The sequence below is a fragment of the Thermobia domestica genome, chromosome 7, assembly GCF_964235325.1.
Source record: "Thermobia domestica chromosome 7, izTheDome1.hap1.1, whole genome shotgun sequence".
Classification (NCBI taxonomy): domain Eukaryota; kingdom Metazoa; phylum Arthropoda; class Insecta; order Zygentoma; family Lepismatidae; genus Thermobia; species Thermobia domestica.
In genome coordinates this window covers 168,048,820-168,070,513 of record NC_137460.1, presented here as the reverse complement: position 1 = coordinate 168,070,513, position 21,694 = coordinate 168,048,820, and the positions used below count along the sequence as shown (strand labels likewise).

The 21,694-nt window shown below is 35.8% G+C and overlaps 1 protein-coding gene across 6 annotated transcripts in view; it reads right to left on the bottom strand.

Annotated features, from left to right (window-relative positions):
• Positions 1-21,694, bottom strand: part of GAPcenA (GTPase activating protein and centrosome-associated) — a 772,500-nt gene that overhangs the window by 661,733 nt on the left and 89,073 nt on the right. For 4 of the 6 annotated variants that reach the window (XM_081765583.1, XM_081765580.1, XM_081765581.1 and 1 more), the window contains one exon: positions 8,215-8,404. In XM_081765583.1, the coding sequence (XP_081621709.1) occupies positions 8,215-8,404 (190 nt within the window). The remainder of the gene's footprint in view (positions 1-8,214; positions 8,405-21,694) is intronic. The other 2 variants (XM_081765582.1, XM_081765585.1) reach the window with 1 other exon arrangement.

Below are 21,694 nucleotides of genomic sequence, written 5' to 3'. Positions count from 1 at the left end.
GGTACAGCAAACATTACAAAACCCATATCGAACTATCATGGTTTGAACACGCAAGAATTTTGGCAATAGAAGTGAATGCTCTACCGACTACGCCACTGATTATGTGTTTTTAGTATCCACATGCAAAATATTTCAAGCGCACATAACAGCTTAAACATGTTCGATCGCTTGAATCAGTCTCCTTCATTCGATACAGAAGTGATAATGAACGTCAATCAAGAAGGAACTTGTCTGCTTCCCTAGTTCCTAAACTGAAGAATTTTGACGAAAAATAAGATAAAGATAAGATAAAATAATAAGATAAAATGCGAGAGAAGGGGTCGAGCCGTGCCACCGCCCAGGGCGGCAAAATTTGAAAAAGAAAAGAATACTACCAAAATATAATGCTTTGTAATAGGCCTACATGAAAAAATAAAATTGAGTTCACCCGATAAAGTAATTGAACTTACTTCATTCGCAATCAGGGAAATTCAGAGCATTCCCCCTCATTCTCATATATCAAACTACTAGGCATAGATATCTCGTTCAATATTTCCCTTGCAGCGGCGTAGATAAAATTTTAGCTAGGGTGGATAAGATTATCAAGGTGTCTTCTATATTTTTTTCTATTCAGCAAAGGTATATTCAGCAGTGTACAGAAAGTGGTTAGCTTGTTCAGAAAGTAAGTTTGCTGTTTTCTGTTTTTCTTGCAAATTATTTTGCAAGTAAAATACCTTTCACAGTTGATGACCACAACAATTGGCGACACGTTTCTGAAGCTTTGGCTAATCATGATAGGGTCTCTTATTCACCTTGAGTCGCAAAGCTCTTGATAAGACTGAACAGTGGTCTTACAGTTGACGCAGAACACCAGAAAATCTTTAATGCCTAAGCACAACATTGGAAGAACGTAACAGAACGACTAGTTGCAATAATACAGCTTTTAGGTGAACAATGTCTACCATTACACGGAACATTACTTTTCTGAAAGTGGTAGAACTCTTTGCAAAATTTGACGTCATGGCCGAACACATTAAAAAAACCATGAGAGCACAAAAACATTACTTAGGAAGAGATGTCCAAAATGAAATTATTCAAATTCTTAGTGAACAAATAAAAAGTAAAAAACTGTCTTTGTTGACATAGACAACATATTATTGTATAATAGTAGACTGTACGCCAGATATTTCTGGTACAGAGCAAATGACAGTAATCGTTCGTATTGTACAATTTACATACAGTAATGGTGAATGCCTTCTAAAAATTTGCGAACACTTTTTTGGTTTCGTACCGTTAACAGACACCACTGGTCTAGGACTGACAGATGTAGTAACTAAACAGCTAAAGGATATGAATAATCCTATCGAAGACATGAGGGGCCAAGGATATGACAATAGTTCCAATATGAAAGGCAAACATTCAGGTACTCAGAAGATAATTTTAGAAATAAATTCCCGAGATTTCTATTCCTTGCAGTAGTCATTCACTAAACCTTGTCGTTAACGATGCAGTCACAGCATCTCAGTACGCCGTTTCATTTCTTTGTATGATTAAAGAAGTTGATGACTATTTCTCTGCGTCGGTTCAACGTTGAGCCATACTAAAGGAACATAGCAGTCTTATATTAAACCCATTAAGCACTATACGGTAGGAGAGCCGAATTGATGCTCTGACTCCATTTAGTTATCAAATAGGGGAGGTTTATGATGCCTTACTTCAAATAAGCAACGACAACAGAACAGATAAAATGGTCGCCCACGATGCTCTGTGTATAACAAACCAGCTGCGTTACTTTACTTTACTTTGCTCACTCGTTATCTGGTATGACTTTTTACTCTACATAAACATATTATGCAAAAGTCTCCAAAGCATCGATTCTCATGTGTTCGATGCAGTCGAGTTTCTTAAAAATACATCTAAATATTTTGAGAGAACCAGAAATGATGCAAAGTTTCAAACATACTTAGTTGATGCGATGGAGTTCGTATCAGCATTAAACGTGAATGAATCACGGATAGGTAATACAGTGCAAGCTCGAAGTCGAAAGAAGAGACAGTTTCAGTAGGAGGCAGAGAATGAAACTATTAAAGATCCACAAACAAATATAAGATCGATTTTCATTACAAATAAAAGTTTCAGACGTGATTGTGTTAACTTTAAGAGAAAGGTTTGAGCAACTTAAACATCTCAGTGAGTATTTCGATTTTCTTTATGATATAAGTGATCTTAAAGATATGCCACCTGAACTTTTGTCTGAAAAGTGTACTAAATTTGCCAGCATTTTAACACACGAAGAATCGAAAGATATTAACCCCAGTGATTTGAAAGACGAACTAAAAGTATTGTCCGATATAATTAAGTCTAAAAGTTCACCAAAAGAGACTTGCAAATTAATTAAGGAACACGACTTTACTTCCAATGTCTGTTGCAGTTAGGATTTTGTTAACCTTACCGCTACATACAGGTGGAGAAATAAGTTTTTCGAAACTTAAGCTTATTAAAAAATATCTATTCTTCCATGTCTGAAACATGCTTGATTGGTCTAACGATGATATCAATAGAACACGAATTGGCTGAAACATTAGACTGCGCGAACGTGATAAAGGAATTTGTTCACATCAAAGCAAGAAAAGTTTCTTTCAAATTAAGGTATGTTAATTTATGTATCTCTATTGTGATTTAGTGCATTATAAGTCTTAGGCTAATCACTTAGTTTTGCCGCAATATCTGATTCACTATATTATCTTCATGGGAACACCGTAGTCTAGTGGTTAGAGCGTTGGTATCATATCCGCGTGGTCCCGGGTTCGATTCCCGGCCGGTGCTTCCTCAATTTTCGGCGTCCACCCAGCGTCGTTAGGCAAAACTGGGGAGTCACGTGAATATAAGACGTGACAACCACTAAGTTTAGAAAGCTCCCGATACTCCGATTAGTGATAGGGCGACGCGGCGCGCTGACCACGCGTTCGTCGCTAGGTTGGACGTAGTTGTACCAATCGCTAACAGATGTCGTAGAGCGGCTCAGGCCCACAAATCGGACAATTACGCCGAGTGGTTTGTTTTAGTGGTTTTATATTATCTTCATGTTTCATACTCTACTGGAAACACCTTTTGATATAAAATAAGCTTAAAACTTAAAATTCTTAATGGTGACTAACGCATATTTTTTATTTTTGTATACACTGCTGTATATCACAGATATATAGCTAGCGAAACTGAGCATACTGAACATTGTGTCATGTATAAAGTCGTTTAAATATTACGTCGCATTCAAGAGAGGTAGTTCAATTTTTTGTGTACTTTTCCATTTAGTACATGTTTTTAAATGGGGCATCTTACTTTTTCGTGTCACTTAAAAATCTTCTGTCAAAATAAGGTTAGCGGATTAAAGGAGCAGCATGTAAAGTACCGATCCGGCCGGCAAACCTGCTAGCGCCGGCCCTGGATAAAGAACACAAACATATGAACATTATCAAGATACCATTTACGATTTTTTTTCTACAATAAAGATATGAAGATGTCAACATTAAAACACGGTGCACATCACGAAACTTTGTTATGTTCACAGTATAGTGGGAACAAATTATTATTTTAGATGATCATAAATTCTGACAGTCCCTTTCTTTTGTCTTTCACTTCACTGCGAATTGTCAAATAAAGAAATGTAGTTTTTTTTTTTTTTTTTTTTTTTTTTTTTTTTTTTTTGAGAGGGGTGTTAGCAGGAGTGTCCCACGTGTCCCATGGCCACACATCCTACTACTCCAGAACAGTTCTTGTGCCACTCTCAAAACTGCATTCTACTTACAAAATACCTTTACATGTTTTGTCTAAAAGAATCTTGATTTATAACACTTTAAACACTTCGTGTTTGCTTGAAAAAGCAGGCTCAAAGAATGAGTAGAGAGATAGAAAATGAAACTTTATTTGAACTCACACACCACAAATTTTGTTAGGAAATTGCTGTATCATTTTAAATGTCAGAATAATTTTAAAATGAGAATAAAAATATTTTTTTTCAAAACTTGAGACCGATATTCACTAATCATTACAAATGTGTAACTAACAGTGGATAATGATTCAATATATAGCTATAAATATATAACAATTAATAAATATTGCATTATAAGGACAATATACTAAGTACACTTTGGTATCTTAGGCGTATTTAAGGACCCAGAATTCAAAGAAACTGCTATCCACTGAGTACTGGTCCAATGCATAGGATGATTTTTTTAAACTTTGTTAGTAGTTTTCGTAAACTCGTAAGCACTTCCAAAAGAAAACTCTTTGCGAATTAAAATATATTATAATGAAAGTACAGAAGCTAAACTACTGATAATCGTATTTAAAAATCCTTTCATTTGCGTGATTAGCTACCTTCACTAATGTAGGACAGTAAACCCCGATAAAACCGAAGTAGTGAGAACGAAAACGGTAAAAGCCTGGAATTATGCACGTGCTGAAAATTAATTTACCATTAGATCGTTGATCAAACTGCATTTTTTGAATGATTTACCAATATGATATTCCACTACACAAGAGAAAGCAAAATGTAATGAGCACAACTACAGAACTTAAGTTTGTGGCACATCATTATTGGAAGACACAGGTAAATTTTTTATTTTATTTTATTTTATTTTAAAGTCTGTAGTTGGCAATTAAAAAAACAAGCATTCAACATCTGAAATCGCCTTAGATTTGTATTTTAAATGTTTATAAAGTCTCATTCTTCGCAAACTGAAATTTTCTGACTCTTGAATTCCCGGTCTTCTTTAATTCTTAAAAGGTTACCTTCTACACGAAGTAAAGTCATACTTCGGAGACAAAAAGTATTTACGATTATGAATGTAAGGTACCCATATTAAACGGGAATCGCAAGTCATATCCAAAAACCGGATCATGTAAACAAATGTCAGACAAGTGCCACCAAGATATAAGTCCAGATCAGCAAAGGACGTCCGTTGGCGGCAGGACAATTGTCGTGTATTTTCTCGCCAAAAAACCGAAAGTTTGTCTCGTTCGACCTGGAACAAAACCATTTGACCTCAGTTGAAGCTGGTGAGTAATTCGGCGAAAGTATCTTGAGCGTCGATAAATAAGAAAATCGTCAACGTAAAGCAGACCACACATGGAAGACTAGATCTGGGAGAAAACGTTGTTGACGGCCGCAGCAAATAATGTTGCTCTGAGAACACTCCCTTGTGTAACACCATTTTCATACAGAAATCGCTATGGCAGACTGGAATCTACGCGCAACTTAAGATAATGTCCACCCACGAAGTTCTTCAGGAATTTCGCCATGTGACCATGAAGATCCAAACCACATAGCTGTTCTAAGATTCCATAACGCCAAGTTGTACCATGAGCCCTCTTCAAATCAAAGAATAGAGCACCAAGTTTCTAACGATAAAAGAAAGCTTCTTGAATCTAGTTTTCGAGATCGGAAAGACTGTCTGTAGTGGATTGGTATGAGCGAAATCACACCAAAACTTGCTCAACAAAAATTTGATTTTAAATATCAAACGCAACGCTTGTTAACCATGCGTTCAACGAGCTTACAAACTACTCGTAAGAGCAATCAATCTGTAGCTCGTGGGTATTGTTGAGGCTTACTCTGATCTCAAGATTGGAAAAGAACTCGTGGCATCGTGGTGGAAACCTCCGACCAGATGCGATTAAACAGTTAGAATAAAGCAAGCTCTCTGGAGATTTCTCTGGCCTGGAAAGTGATCACTGTTTAATCGCATCTGGGATGTACTCTCCAAGTGAGAAAACCCGCAGGAGAAACACTTGAGTACGACTACCATCATTAAGGACGAACACCTCACTTTCACCCAGGAATTATGTCACCTGAGAGCCATGATCATTAGTGTGGATAGAGCCACATAGGCAATGGTACGCATTTACATCTCCAAAAATGGACACCGATGGATCGAGTTGATTGCAAAGCTGAATCAAATTGGCTAATAAAAAGGATTCAGCACAAAAAATAATCAGCAAACAGATAGTGATCGGACGAGGAAAGAAAACTCGCAGCGCTACTGCTTGTAACCGGATTTTATGTCAATGTACCGAGAATAAAAGTCACACAGTACAGTAGTGGCTATGCCGCCAGCAGCACGACGATTAATATGGTTATCACACCTGTAAGTCGTGTAACAAGATAAAAACAGACGATTGTGTAGGCTAAAAAATGAGTTTCCTGCTAGCAGATAACAGCAGGTGAGTAGTTAGATACTAGTGTTTTAATTCTCAAGATGACTATCAAGGCCGTTAAGATTCTATTGTAGAAGCCATACTTGGAAAGATTAACGTTTAAGACGAACCTTTCCTCGTGAGGCAATTACCGTCCTCTCACTATCCATCAGTTCATCTTCTACCATATCCATTTCTGTAAAACCGAAGATGGCTTTCGAACTGGTGGAGATTTTGCATTCTTCTAGGAGAGAATAGAATCATTAAGACGACGAATAATATGCTGGATTAACTTGATACCAGCTTGAAACTACCATCACGGACACGTGGTGTTTTACAAGGTTGGGGAGATAAAGCGATGACTGGGGTTTTCAGATCAGGGATCTTAGATTAAGTGAGATGAGTCTGCCTGGAAACGTCAGATGTCTAGGTAGCCAGAGCAATAGCTCTGACACAGGCAAACGAAACAGGAAGTGAAATTGAAATGAACTTTTAGACGATGTTTCGCATTGGCTGCGGAAATCTCTCCGACAACCATAATCTCTCTGATATGGTTTTCTCTTTAAAAGACAGGGAAGTCCCTAGACCAAGCAGAATTATTACAATTACAGATTACAAAAGAGGGCTTAGTTGCTACATAGGGATCCCACTTGACCTCCCACAATGCTCGCAAATAGCCGCCGCCGCATTACATGACGTGGTGGTGTGCTCGACATGGTAACATTTAAAACAAGAAAGAAAAAAAAAGCAAAGGATATAAGGTCAAATTTTCAGTTTATAATATCCAACCGTTAGAAGTTACGAAGGGGTAGGCAATTTGGAAGTCGTTCACCTGATTACTCACTTTTAATCCGAGATATTCCTACAACCTGTTGGTTTGAAAGTTTAAGTTTAATCTCTTCTTCAGTAGCGTTTAAGAGATCACAACACGAAATCACCACTTGACTGACTTTCAATAAACAGTAGGGTTATACTGATATGTCAACAGCTTGCAGTTTGTCTCTCATCTACCGTTTCCACTAACAAAGTGCCATTTCCTTGTTTCCGAATGTCTTAAACTTATCTGGATATGTACACTCATGTCCAAAATGATTGTCGCATATCTATAACTGTCTTCTTGTAAGAATATATTTTGATAATGATTTTGAAGGGTACTATTAGCACTGTTACTATGTGTATAATCGGGAACTGTATATTTGTGGTAAATTTCATAGGAAAAGAATTATATATACGAAAATTAGAATGAGTAAAACAAAACGTTGCTAAATGGACAAGAAAGTTTTATTTTCGTTTTTTTGTTCTTATTTACTGCTCTGTTGACATGAAATTTGCCACATACATGTCTTTGTCGATTACACACATACTAACATTATTAGAAATACCGGGCAAAATCGTTATCAAATTATATTCCTACAACAACATATGTATAGACATGCGACAATAATTTTGGACACGAGTGTCCATGACAAACTTGTTTATAACAGGGGACAGGCGCCCTTAACACTACTCGAATGGTTAGAACCTGCACTCGAACAATCGTAATTCTTTTCCTTAATTACAAGACACCGGACTCCAGGAGTCGCGATACTTGACTTTTACACATTTTCTTTAGTCTCGCTCATGCCGGATTTGGGCATTATCCTAGAGAATAAAAAGTCTGGGCCCGAAATAAAAAAATGTACATCTACGAGTCTTATTTTCACTACGTATTCGCTGAATGATGTTACGTTAGTTTGAAACGAGGCCTGTCAAAACCACAGGTCGTAATTCCTTTTTACCAGAAACTACAGAAGCTCAATAACGATGGGATTATGGAATTCCCGAAAACATGACAGACCATCGAACAAAGTGGTGCGTATGTGGTTTCATATGTTTATTTCAAAAAAATAATAAATGTATTCTCAATTTTGCTCTCCAAAGTCTCATTATTTTTTAGACAACCTTATATTTTAGGGTAAGAGAACTTCCACAATTCGGAAAAATAATAATAAATAATATTTTAAACTACTTTTTAATAAAGAATTTAAAAAATATACATACACAACTGATCCTTCTGAAGTACTTGGAACAGAAACAGAGATTTTGATGGCTTGGTCGGACGACTGTTCATTCAGAATGGTCATATTACGTTGAATTTCTGCCTCACTCTTAGGTGCATTAATTGCTGCTGCTCCCAAGTAAGTAACACCATTGAAAATGGTACATTCCTGAGATATATCTGGAAAAAGAACTGCACACAGATTGAAAATCATTTGGATGAAATTTCTACTTTCTACCTGAATACATAGTGCTGTGTGTAAATGCAATTTAAGTAAGGAAAATAGTAATATTCGGAAACAGATTAAAAATTGTTATTTTTAAACACAAAAGACCATATGCAACAAAGACTGAATTTTGTTCTTTTTTTTTTCCAACTTTTCTGCCAAAGAACATGGTACATAAAAAGAGGAATTCTCAACCCACCCTTGAATACTCCGAACAGAGCATGCATATTATATATATATATATATATATATATATATATATATATGAGTGTGTGTGTGTGTGTGTTTTCTTGACAAGGAGACTAGGGAATAACTTCATTGATAATACTAAATTATCATGAAAGTAAAATTTAGAAAACAAAATCTAATATCGAGAATAATTGGTTATTTCAAGTGGTGTTGCTCCTGACAACCCAGTGTTAAATAAAATTCTACTGCTATACAGATGCGCTACACACACATGAGAGGTAACTATGTTTCTCGTGTAAAAGGGTATGTCGTCCGAGAACTGTAGCCAATAAATGTAGTAAATGAGCGGCTGTATGGGAGTGATGACTGACCAACTGACGAACATATCCAGGCTCCAACGTATACTCTACGAATTATGTACAAGAAAGACGGCAGATACTGCACCACAGGGACGTACGAAGGATTGTCTTCTGGGGCCGCCTACACGGTTCGACTTGACATACAAGCTTAGCGAACACGTTGTTGTTGTTTTTGCCCTTCTTCTTCTTCTTCTTCTAAAACTACTACTACTACTAATTATTATTATTATTATTATTATTATTATTATTATTATTATTATTATTATTATTATTATTATTACTACTACTACATCGGGAAGAATTTTCTGAAACTTTCCGAACAACTTATACCGAAATCTTTTGTATTACCCTATTCGTTGCATCCGCTTTTTCCACATTTGGAATTCATGTGTATTTTGTTTACTTAGTGCATTTCATTTTAATATAGAGAACACTACCATAATACATTGAAAGATAAAAGTCACTTATAGAGAATCATTTATAGATAATTCTCTGTAAAACAAAAACTGACTTAGTACAGTAAAATCCTGTTAAAGTGAATTATTTAATAAAACTCGCAACACACAGGAAAGCATAAAAGCCTTAGTAAGAGTAAGCTACACTTACTTTTAATTCTTCCTAACAAAAAATTGAATGAAATTTATTAATATAATATTAAACGCTTTCTAAAATTTAGAAGTGTTATAAGTAAAAGTTACCTGTATTATTGATAATAAAAAAAAAAAAAATTAAAAACTGAAACTTTTGTCATGATCACTCTCGGTGTTAATGAGAAAACTGACAATAAACTGGAATGTATAAAATATCATTTATAACGAATGCGCATTAAAAATGTTCTAATTAAACCATTCCTTGGACGCTTCTTTAGAAAGTCAGTAAACGTTTGAACAAAATAAGCTCACTAATTTCTGAGAATATGGGTATCGTCATATGTCTAAATATACACACGCAAAGAAAATAAAACCTTTCGATTTTCTATAAAACGAAAAAGAACTTGATAACTGAAACATATACTTCTAAGATTTATATATATATATATATATATATATATATATATATATATATATATATATATATATATATATATATATATATATATATTACAGACTTCCAATTAGGAAGCTGCTGCTCGTAGGATATCTCAAATCGATGGATCGTATAACATTGTCTATAGAATGAATTAAGTTCTTGAAATGGTACTATTCGCAGGTACTTATTAAATCGGGAGAAATTCGTGAAAATTTTCCGAAATTACTTTTTCCGAATTTGGGTGTCCATATCGGTGCATCTATAATTATACATTCAAATTGCTCATAACGGAAGAAGTATGTTGAAAAAGTATTACCATTGTCTGCGGTCATAATATGATTTTGTTGTTTTGTAATTCTGACAGTTTCCTTGTCAAATGTACCTCCATTAATATATAAAGGTAAAATTCTTCCATCTTCGTCGGTTTAAGGTGATAACTTCACGTTAAATTCTTTAAAATAAGATCATTAAGATAATCCGTCTGCTGGAATCTTGCTTGTTCTTGAGTTTTGCAGACTGAGAATATTTAATACGTTTGACAAAGAAAGAAGTCAAGCTCATAAATGACAAAATTGGACCAAATCGCGAAGTTAGGCGTCTGTAAACAAAGATACGTCGTATCAGTAAGGAAGCCATTATTGTAAATTTTATATAAAATATGGTAATTTTACTCTATATCACTAAATTCTGAATTATTATGTCCCAATTTGCCGTATAGGCCTCAAAAAGATTAAGTATGTTTCGAAGCATTGGTAACATATGCCCACGTCCCATATGATTAACGAGCCCTTGAGATTCGGCTTGTTATGATTACTTTACGTGCCAGAGCAGGACTTGCTAAAATATCGTTAACTTTATTCTGTAATAAATTCTGGGTGATAAAATCAAAATGTTGTTCGATTATTTAGAAATTCAATGAAGTTATTAAAAAACGTTTATCTGTGACTGTTGTACAGACAAGCTTAAGAATTTCACGATGAATCTGTGTTACCAGTTTTTCGACAACTGTAAAATACATTACTAGAAGCGTTAGTTGGAAGTTACTTTGCTTGTTTTCCTGAATTTGATTATTTAGATATTCAATTTTACCTCAAAGAAAATCCAGTCACTCCAAATTTAGCTAATCCTAATAAAAGACTAAATATCACCCGCTTGCGTGTTTTGATACACCCTGTTTGGAAGTCATAGGATTTAAAGTATTTTCTTTATCTATGAATTGCTTCTCTTTTTCGTGAACTATAGATGTTAACTGCTCACAGCCTGAAAATAATTCATTCTTTAATTTTACAGCAGAGAAATCTATGTAACTTACACGGTATGCATTTCGTTTCTTCATCTTTAATGATAGATCTGAATTTTGCGATTGGAAGTCCGAACTAATCAAAAATCAGTTCATTTTATGTGTTCCTCTTAAGAAAGTAAGCAGCGTAATAAAAGACAGTAAAGCATTTATCGTTTGTACTTTTGCTATGAGAGAAAAAATGCTTGGTTTACAATTTTAGTTCCTTGAATGATTGTAGTTAATAGCGGCTAATCATTTACAATATCAGAGTGTCTACTAAAATTCCAAAATGAAATTTCGTGACTTTTTCGTGACCTTTTCTTTACCAAATCATAAAATTTCCTAACATTTTCAAGAGAGAATTTGGGTGCGAATTAGGCAGAAATTTCATCCATGCGACAGAAACGTACTTTGTTTGCGCTTTGGTAGCATCTAAAACGGCCATAGACATTTTTGATGGTGAATTATGACGTTTTATAGAACAAAATTTTCCAATCTGTACTTACATTTGTACAGTTAAAAAAAATCGTGACCCAAAAGCTAAATTCCGTGACTTTCATGACCGTTTTCTGATTTCATGACTTTTTCGTGACCGATAGACACCCTGAATATGACTCGGAAAGTAAAGAGTTTATTTTCTCGCAGGATTTCTTGAAGCGAATGGTATAAACAGGAAGGCCAGAAGAGAAATCATGGAAGCGTTTGAATTTTTGAAAAAAAAAAGTTGAAGAAGAGGACATGCTTATAAAGTTGATAAGTATCGTGAAATGCTATTTTGAAGTGTTAGAAAAAAAGCAAAGAACTTCATAAAATATGAGAAATATTTGTTGGAAAACGCAGAAAGAAGTGTTCGGTTTGGTGTATACTAATTAAGGGGAATACATTGTATTCTTTTATATTATGCTATTAGATACTAAAATAATTTAATGTTTAGAATGAACTTTGTTCACAGTATGTAATTCGCAGTAAAGAATTCTCCTTTATTTTTTCCATCGTTATTTCGGTAAAGTGACTTGAGTCGGTCAAGAGATTTCCTAGATCGGAGTTCTATAGATCTCGTTGTTGAACCTGATATAGATTGATTTCCCTTATATTGCTTCACTCACTGGAAAAGAATATTGTGTTTATTACTCGTCATAACTTCACAAACATTCATTATCAGAGGGCATGGTGGCTGAACAGTGGAGCACTCACCTCTAGTGCGACGAGTCCCTGATTCAAACCCAGACCATATGAGTTTTTGTTGGACAACATCACGTCCGTGGGTTTTCTCGCAATTTTCACGTTTTCCTCCACATAACCATTCCACCGATTCTTTTATAATAATTTGTGCTTCCTCGTGGCAAAGCAATTAGCGTACGCGCCTTTGGCATCGGAGTCCCGGGTTCGATTCCCAGTGGGAGCTCATGTGGTTCGGATTCCACGGTAAGTTGTAGGTCCACCCTTATATATAGCCTCCCTGCTGAAAGCGCTGAACTAAAAAAGAATAAAATCTTTGGTAATACATCATTATCATTATTATTTATTAGTTCCATTTGTCTACAGGGCATAGGGAACATAAAAGTAGAAATTTCATTTGATTTTATTCAATAATCAGCCAACTGTAACTAGCTTGTTACCATATTTGTTTATTTGTTGGTTTAAATATTAATTCATGTGCTCGAAACATTTCAGTCGATCTGTAGATGTTCACATTGACTAATATAAACAATTTACGAGTATGTTCATGGAATAAAGAAAACGACAGCAAGCGCGAAGATATTACGGTGAAATAATACTGTTAATGTATAAAGTAGTTCGATAATAGCACTGGTGTATTCTCAGAAAGCTAATGGACATGATTATCATCTTAAGTTTGTGTGCCTTGTGTTGAACCCACAGATTAGGAAAGAATTTAAATTATTTTTAATTGGGGAAACGGTTTTTCGTGTATTTCCATTTCCTTGGGCTACCCTCTGAACGCATAATATTGCAATGTTTTGTGTAATTAGAATCAATAATGGACCGAAAATCTTGTCCTTCACCTATTTATTTATAAAAACACAAAATAATCTGTGTGTTTTACAAAGTTAATATATCAGAATCTCCTTTATGACCAATGGTGAAGGAAGTAACGTTTCATACGGGAAACCCTTCGCTCATGGCTGTCACCGGAGTGTCTTGTTGCGACTTCAGATTACGATCCTAGGAAACCTCCTTGGCTCATGGCAGCCTCGTGAGGTATGGTTTACGTTGAGGAATCCCATTCGCTTCAGAACAGCCTCCAGGGATGTTAGGATAGGTTGAGCCCCTTAGTCAACTGCAACCTCCAGAGCTGTTGTGGGTAGGCGACCAGTGGTCAACTGATGCCTCCTTCCACTGCGGTTCCTCTTTTAGAGGAACTCTCCAGGTGCCTCGTCTTCTGTCGGTTCCCTTCGTGTCTTCCTGTTTAGAGTATCGTCTGTTTGCTTATAAACATTAGCCTGTGTCGTCCATGCACATGTGCTCATGTTCTGATGTGGGTATCCTTACACCCTCACACTGGAAAAAAATAATCTACAATATTATTTAAAAAAGAAAAAAATCTTTGTAATGAACTAAAGTTTACCCGGGAAAGCCCGGTGTTCCCTACAGGACGCAACAGTTTTAATGTTTCCTTTGTTTCACCAGAAGGAAGTATTTCGGTTATGTTTGGAGTTTTGGAAAGTAACTAGTCTGAAAATCACCTGGCACTACAGTGCGATTTCAGAACCACCTAGCGGCGGAGATATGAAGTAGAGAATTACGCCTTCTGCAGGCTGAGTGGCTGTTTGCACACTTCACTGCATGAAAATGACTGCCAAAAAAAGGAAAAAGGTAACTATCTATTTTAAACTCTCGATTTATTATCTTGAAACATTCATGTCGACATATAAAATGTAAAGTTTGGTCACAAATGAATAAAAGTACTTATAATTTTGCAAAAGAAAGAAGGTGTCCCCTGTAGGAGACACTGGGCACTGTACGTACATAATCTGTTTCTTTGTATAATTTCCGAATTTGAGAACGTAGTTTGAATTTACTATATCGTAGATTTCTGACACTGTATACAAAGTAGATACGTGATACACTGCTTATTATATACTAACTTTGATTTACGTTCAGTTTTCCTCCGAAAGCCTTCGAGAACGGTTCTTGTCTACAGAAAGGTTTTCAAGATGAATTTATCTAATTAATACATAACAATGATAATGATTGTTGTAAGTAAAAAAAAATAAACAACAATGATAAAAATTGCATTGTTTTGTTGAAGTTTACATAACCAAACCAAACCTAATCAAATCTACCTAGCCCAATCTGTTTGATTACGTTTTCTATGTGTAAGTACGTTGTGCTTTATGTGGTAATTTACGTGAAGCTAATTTTCTTTTCAGCCTCAAGCTCCATGAAATTGTAGAAATCCTTACAGCTGAAAATGACATAGAGCACGTAACGCTGAACCCCCCTATTGATGGTGACGTCACGGATGAGAAAAGCAACGACGAATCCGAAAGCGACATCAATCATCTCCCTGGTAGACTGCTAAGGTGTGATGTTGAAGTTAATCCTACTTCGGAAGATTTTAAAGAAGATGCAGAACCCGGTCCTTTAAGTGGTTCTAAAAGTAAAAGGCGTAAAAGAAAGGTACATCATGGGAAGAACGGGCAGGTAATATAGATGCTTTTCATGGTAATTTTGTTAGAGGAGACACTGAAGAAGTCACAACGAGAACTGATTTTGTCCTGAATCCTGTAGAAGTCTTTGAACTCTTTTACTCTGATGACATAATAAAAGTAATAGTTGACAAGTCGAACTTATATGCTCTTCAGAGAAACCATACTGTGAATGTCACCAAAAATGAAGTAAAGGTTTACCTAACTATACTGCTGCTTACAGTGTATTTGACACCCGTCGGACACCCATAATGACATGGTGGCAAATAGTATGCGCAGAAATAGATTTCTGGAGATTCATCAGTATTTACATGTGTATGATAATCTAAATTTGCCTTCTAATAACAGGTTTGCCAAAGTTAGGTAATATTTCGATCTCATCAATCGAAATTTCTTTAAAAATTTTGAAAATAATGCTTTACGTCACATCTCAGTTGATGAAACCATGGTCCCATATTTCCGTCGCCATAGTGCCAAGCAACACATACACGGTAAACCTCTGAGATTTGACTATAAACTGTGGTCAGCTGCCACCCAAACAGGTTATTTGATTGCTTTTGAACCCTATCAGGGAGTTCAGTATAACAAGCTAGCGTATCAAGAGGATCTTGGTCTAGGTTCAAGTGTTGTTTTGGATATGGAGTTTAGGTTGCCGCAAGGCCTTGGACCTTACAATTTTTATTTTGATAACTTTTTCACAACATTGCCATTTATTGAAACTTCGCATGGAAATGGAGGCACTAGTACAGTACAAGAGAATCGTATCCAGAAATATCCGCTGCAACAGACAAAGGCACTGAAGAAGAGAGGTTCGTTCTCTTTCGCAGCAAAAAAATGATACGGTTTTATTGAAATGGCATGATAATAGTATTGTAAGTGAGGTGTCTAAATATCATAATGTACTGCCGATTCAGAAAGTAGATAGGATTCGTGTCGTTACCGGAAGAAGAACAAATTCTCTGTGGACAGCTCATCTCTTATTCAAAAATAGAATAAATATATGAGGGAAGTCGACAGACTCGATGAAAATGTACACTCAATGAGAATTGCTTTCCGAGAAAAAAAATGGTGGTTTCCTCTCTTCGCGTTTGGTGTGGATGCCGCTTCTCATAATGCATGGCTAATGCTAAAAGAATGCGGCCAAGATGAAAAACTCACTTATTGTCAATTTCGAAGAATGATTGTTCAAATTTACTGCAGTATTATGGGAAACCACCTGTGAAGAGTGTCATTTGTAGTGTGTCATTAGATCAACGTATTCCGAATGACTTTCACCTCAACTTTGACCCTAAGGACCATGTACAACAGAAGTGCGCACAAAAGAGGTGTGGTTTGTGCTACAATCACAAATAATCATGTGCAAAGTGTGAGATTGGGTTACATGTTCATTGTTGGTATGACTTTCACAGCCAAAAGTAAACATTGAAGGTCCCTATTGTAATTTTCGTTCTGAAATGCTATTCTTTTACCTTGCTTTTGGGCAGGGTATTGAAATGTTATAACCAGAATATCCGTACTTAATATTTTGCATTTTGTATAGTTATTCTACGTATAAGTGATATTTGTGTTCATTTACATTTTATTTAGAATAAAACCTGTATCTTTTAAGCCAATATTAACTACCATTGTATTTCTAATGCCCGGTGTCCCCTACACCGCCGATGAGTCAAGTCCCTACAGGGGACACCCCTATTTCTCCGCATTGGGTACACAATGGAATTATTTTCCTGATAATCTCGATTTCTTGTCTCTAAAGGACGCAAAAAAACAAGAAAATTATTCAATAAACACTTTGTACTAAGTATGGGCTTTCCCGGGTTAAGTTTCACAAAAACACTGATACACTTGAAAACATTTTATACTGGAAGCACTGTTAAAGACACTGTAAAACACTATAAAATCACTAAAAACAATTCTTTTGAAATATTTACAATAAAATGGTAATAGCACTGTACTTCTGTTCCGGCTCAGCGGGATCAAATTGTCATTATCACTTCCCTCAGAGCGGGTAGAAAGTGCCATAACTGCATTTAATAAATGTAAACTAGTTCACTAACTGTGGCTACTGGTCCAGTTTTTTGTTCACTATAAGCAGCATCGATGTTAATGTCATACTCGTTATTTTCAGTCTGGACTGTATGATTATCAATTTGAATAGCAGGCGCCGATGAGTCAAGTCTTTCCAATGGTAATGAGATGTCTAGACGGTTTGTTAAACTTTTGCCTTTATAACGGGACTTATAAAAGATGAGGCACTAATAGGTTATTATTATTATAAGAATTAAGAAAAGAATAATTGGAATTAGAATCTGGAATATTTTCTTTTTTAAAAAAAGGAAATAGAGAACGTGAATTTTTGGTCACTCTATATAAGGTTGCCAGAAGCCTGATTTCATGAACACATTGTATAAGGAAAGTGAAGTAATAGGTGAGTGTAATTCGTACTGAAGAAGCAACGTTAGAAACAAGAAAGTATTGTATTTTGTCCTTGCATAGATTAATGACTTTTGGAACTAAAAAAGAAAGAAAAAAGTGTTGAGTTTGTATATGGCTAACTGAACGGAAATACTGATCGAACGAAGTTAAAAACAGAGTGAAATGAATTGTATAAGTGAAATAAAGAAATGTGATTTTATCCGTGAGAGTGCAGCTCTTGTTTTTTTTTTTCTTTCCTTCTTTCTTTCTTCTGCTCCTGCTCTGTCTTCTGGTGCTGGTAAGTATTTGTAGTTTTGTTGTGTTCCTCTTCTATTTGTGCCCATACATAACTCCATGCTGACAAATTTGATGTTGGTCATTCGGCATAGAATGGTTTCAGACGATCTGTCGAAATATCCTGTATTCTGTTTTTGAATTTGGAAGGTAACTCGATTCGGTACAAATTTGGATTAAGTTGTTTTATTTCCGCTGGCCCCTCGTAATGATTTGTGAAAATTTTCGGGGTGACCATGTTCTCTTGCAGGAAAGTAAACTAGAACGAGGACTCCTGGTTTATAGGATACTTGCTTATGGCGTTTATCATAAAATTTCTTTTGATTAATACATGCCTGTTCCAGATTGGTTTGCACCTTTTATCTAATTGCCGTTAATTTATCTTTGCCAATTTGTATGCTTTGTTTAGAACTAATCGCTAGGGCGGCTCGAAAAAATCGAAGTCTCTTAGATTTTTTTGCGGTAGTACAGAAAAGTTGTGAACTGCCACCATAAAAACTGTATAAAATCTTACAGCTCTGAACTGATATCTTCTGTCGCCACAATAGGCCTAAAATTCCCCCAATCGGGCCAAAAATTCTTAAAATACAAAAATCAATAAATAATCAGAAAGTCAGTTGATCAGTTTGAGGTAGTGCTTAAAAGTTACTATTTTTTAACAACAAAACCTGCACAAAATTTTGGAATTCTAAGTTAATATCTTTTGCCGCCTCAATGGCCCCGAATTTTGGAAATTGAAGGCAAATTTTTATGTAAATTCTCATTATACTTACATCATTTAATGTGAACAGAAACTATATTCTACCTTTCAAACATTCAAATTACAAAGGTATTATTGCTTTTGTATGTGGCGCATGGCAAGAAACTTTTTTCTGCCTTTCAAATAAGCAAATCAGAAAAGCATTGTTGCTTCTGATCTGCCGCCTGGTCGGCGCCTTTGTTCTGTATGCTTGACTTGCTTGCGCCATAAGAAATGATTTCTGCAAATCGTAAACTGTTCTAACACGTTTAATTGCTAAAGCAGTGTCCTTTCAGTATCGCGCATCTTTACATGTGTAACTGCAGCCGTGCAGGTTGCATATGTTTTCTCGTGTTGTTTTCTAAGGAAATTGTGTTATCCTTCCTCATCGTCACTTTTATAAAACAAAACATTGGTCAATATTAGAAATGGCAAATTCAGCACAGTCAAAATTTTCACGTCGGAAAATGTTGGAATGTCCTATTTTTGGTGCACCAAAGGATTTTGTATCCATGTTGCCAACGTATGAGGATGATGTTGCGTTTATTAGACATGGCGTATTGGTTCCGAAACTGATGGAAAGAAAGAACCATGTTTTTCAGTTATTGCAAAAAGTGTTGCTTTGAAGACTGAAAATTTATACTTCGATGCATCCATTCCCTCAATTTCACATAGGCGTGTTTGTGATATGATACACACATATCATGGAAAATATCGTTCAATTATGAAAAATATAAAACGTGTTGAGAGAAGCAGGACTACTCGGGAAAATGTCGAGAAGTTTAAAATGGAAGCAAAAAGACTGTTTGACATATCTACTTGTAAATGTACGATTGTTTTTAGAGTATATCTGTTCGAAAGAAAGCAAAGGCGTTCCTCACTGACCAAAGAACTGAAAGAAAAATGTTCATTGGAAGTGTTGATGCCCGAGAAACAAAACGGATTCAGAAACCTCAAATCCGAAAGGAAGAGGAGACTATACGTTTGGCAAAACAGGCGTCTGCTGCTCCTTATTCAAGCTACTCAGTAGAGTATGAAGATGAAACTGAAATAGAAGATGTGATGGAAGTTGGGACGGAGGAAGACCAGCGGGACACCAAGAACGACGTGTCTTACACATTTGCAAGCAAATCTCTTCAGCATTCCTTATTGAGTGCACAAATGCGCTTAAAACTGGATCATACAGCTCTTGTCAGACAAAGATATGGTGTGTCTAATAGAGTCACGGCTGCATCGAGTGTTATGCAAGATTTGGGTTTATTATCGGATTCAGACACCAGCCTCGTCACAAATAGAAATAAAATACGGAGGGAAAAATCGAGAATTAACAAAGAAATAGTTTCTAAATCAAATGAAAAATCTCCCCATCCTATCGGGCCTTTGTTTTGATGGACGCCATGACAAAACTTTAACCACTGAACCACTCGAGAGCAACAGTTCCAAAAAAAAATTTTAGAAGAGCATTACAGTATTAGATCGGAGTCTGGTTCCACGTACATGGGACATGTTACACCTCAAAGTGGATCTAGTCTTGACATTTCCAACAGTATATAAGAATACGTGACCAATGTGTTATTGGATGATTTAGTACCCTTATTGCTATCGGATGTGACGGCACGGAAGTGAACACAGGAGCATTTAGTGGTTTATTTCGGATGCTTGATTTGAAACTTCAGAGACCAATCTAGTGATTTATCTGCTTATTACACTTCAATGAGTTGTCATTATGACACCTATTTCATTCAATAGACGGCAAGCCGTCCGGTCTCACGTCCTACAACGGAGACATTGGACGCAATTTGAAAGAGTGCGAAAAGCTTCCGCTTGTTCTCTTTAATAATATTGAAAGCGATTTGCCAGACATTGATCCTGCCACCCTAAGCTCTGATCAGAAATACTTATTAGACATTTGCATCGCCATTAATTCTGGCGTTTGTTCTTCAGATCTAGCTAAGGGTGAACCGAGAACGCTGAATTTGTCCCGTTAGCTAACAATTGCCAATCGAATACTGAGATTGTATGTATCTACATCAGACTCATCAAATGAGTTGCTGACTTTGGTTGTCTTCATTTTAAGAGTCTATGCACACTCATGGTTCAGTATTAAGATTCACCAGTCAATAAAGGACGGTGCTAGATTTTATCAGCTCATCTCGGTACTTGCCTAAGAAGTATCGTGACATAATCGACCCAGTAATTTCTCGCAAAGCTTACTTTGCAGCTCCACAAAATTTGCTTTTGGCCATGTTAACTGATGAAAGATGCCATATTAGGACTATTGCAGTTCGGCGGACTATCAAGGCAAGGAAAACTCTGCAAGATGGAAATTGTGTTCGCAGAATCGTTATTCCTGCTGTTAACTTTGAAGCTACAGACTATGTAGATCTCATTGACTGGCAAGCTTGTTATGTGGCATCGCCTCCAGTTCTCAGACACACAAAAGATCATGAACTTCTGAAGATGATAAAGGAGGATGTACCAATGGACGGCTGGGACTTTATTAAATTTCCTTCACACAAACAAGCAGTTGAGAGGATCGTGAAACTAATCAGTGAAGCCTATGCAAAAACAGTTGAAGCGCAGAACAGGATGAACTTATTAAAGCAATACTAGAATCAAGGAAACGAATGTCAAAATTTGATTCCAAAAAATATTAAAAATAATGATTTTATAGTTTTATACTTGAAAGATTGAGTAAAGTTTCTACTCTCATTAAAATGAAGCAATTGCAACGTATGTTTATTCAAATATTTGCTTTTAATTTCACTATTTGGTGCTTTTGAGGAGGCATATGCTACTAACCTATAATTATAAAATATTGTACAGTTGTTGTTTAAAAAATAAATTTTAAGCAATACCGCAAGTCGATCAACGAAATCTCTGATCACTATTTTATGTACTTTAAGTATTTTTAGTCCTACTTTCGAAATTTCGGCCTATTGAGTCGACAGAAGATATCAATTCAGAGCTGTAAGACTTTGCAAAATTTTTAATGATGGGAGTTCACCACTTTTCAACTCTACCACAAAAACATCTAAGATATTCAAATTTTTCCTCTTCCATTAACATGAGGTAAGTGTAGCATGTATTTATTTGAAAATTTGCCTTCAATTTCCGAAATTCGGGTTAAGGCGGTAGAAGATATTAACTTATAATTTCAAAATTTTGTGCAGGTGTTGTTTTAAAAAATAGTAACTTTTAAACACCCGCAAACTAATCAACAGACTTGATGATTATTTATTGATTTTTGTATTTTAAGAATTTTTGGCCCGATTGGG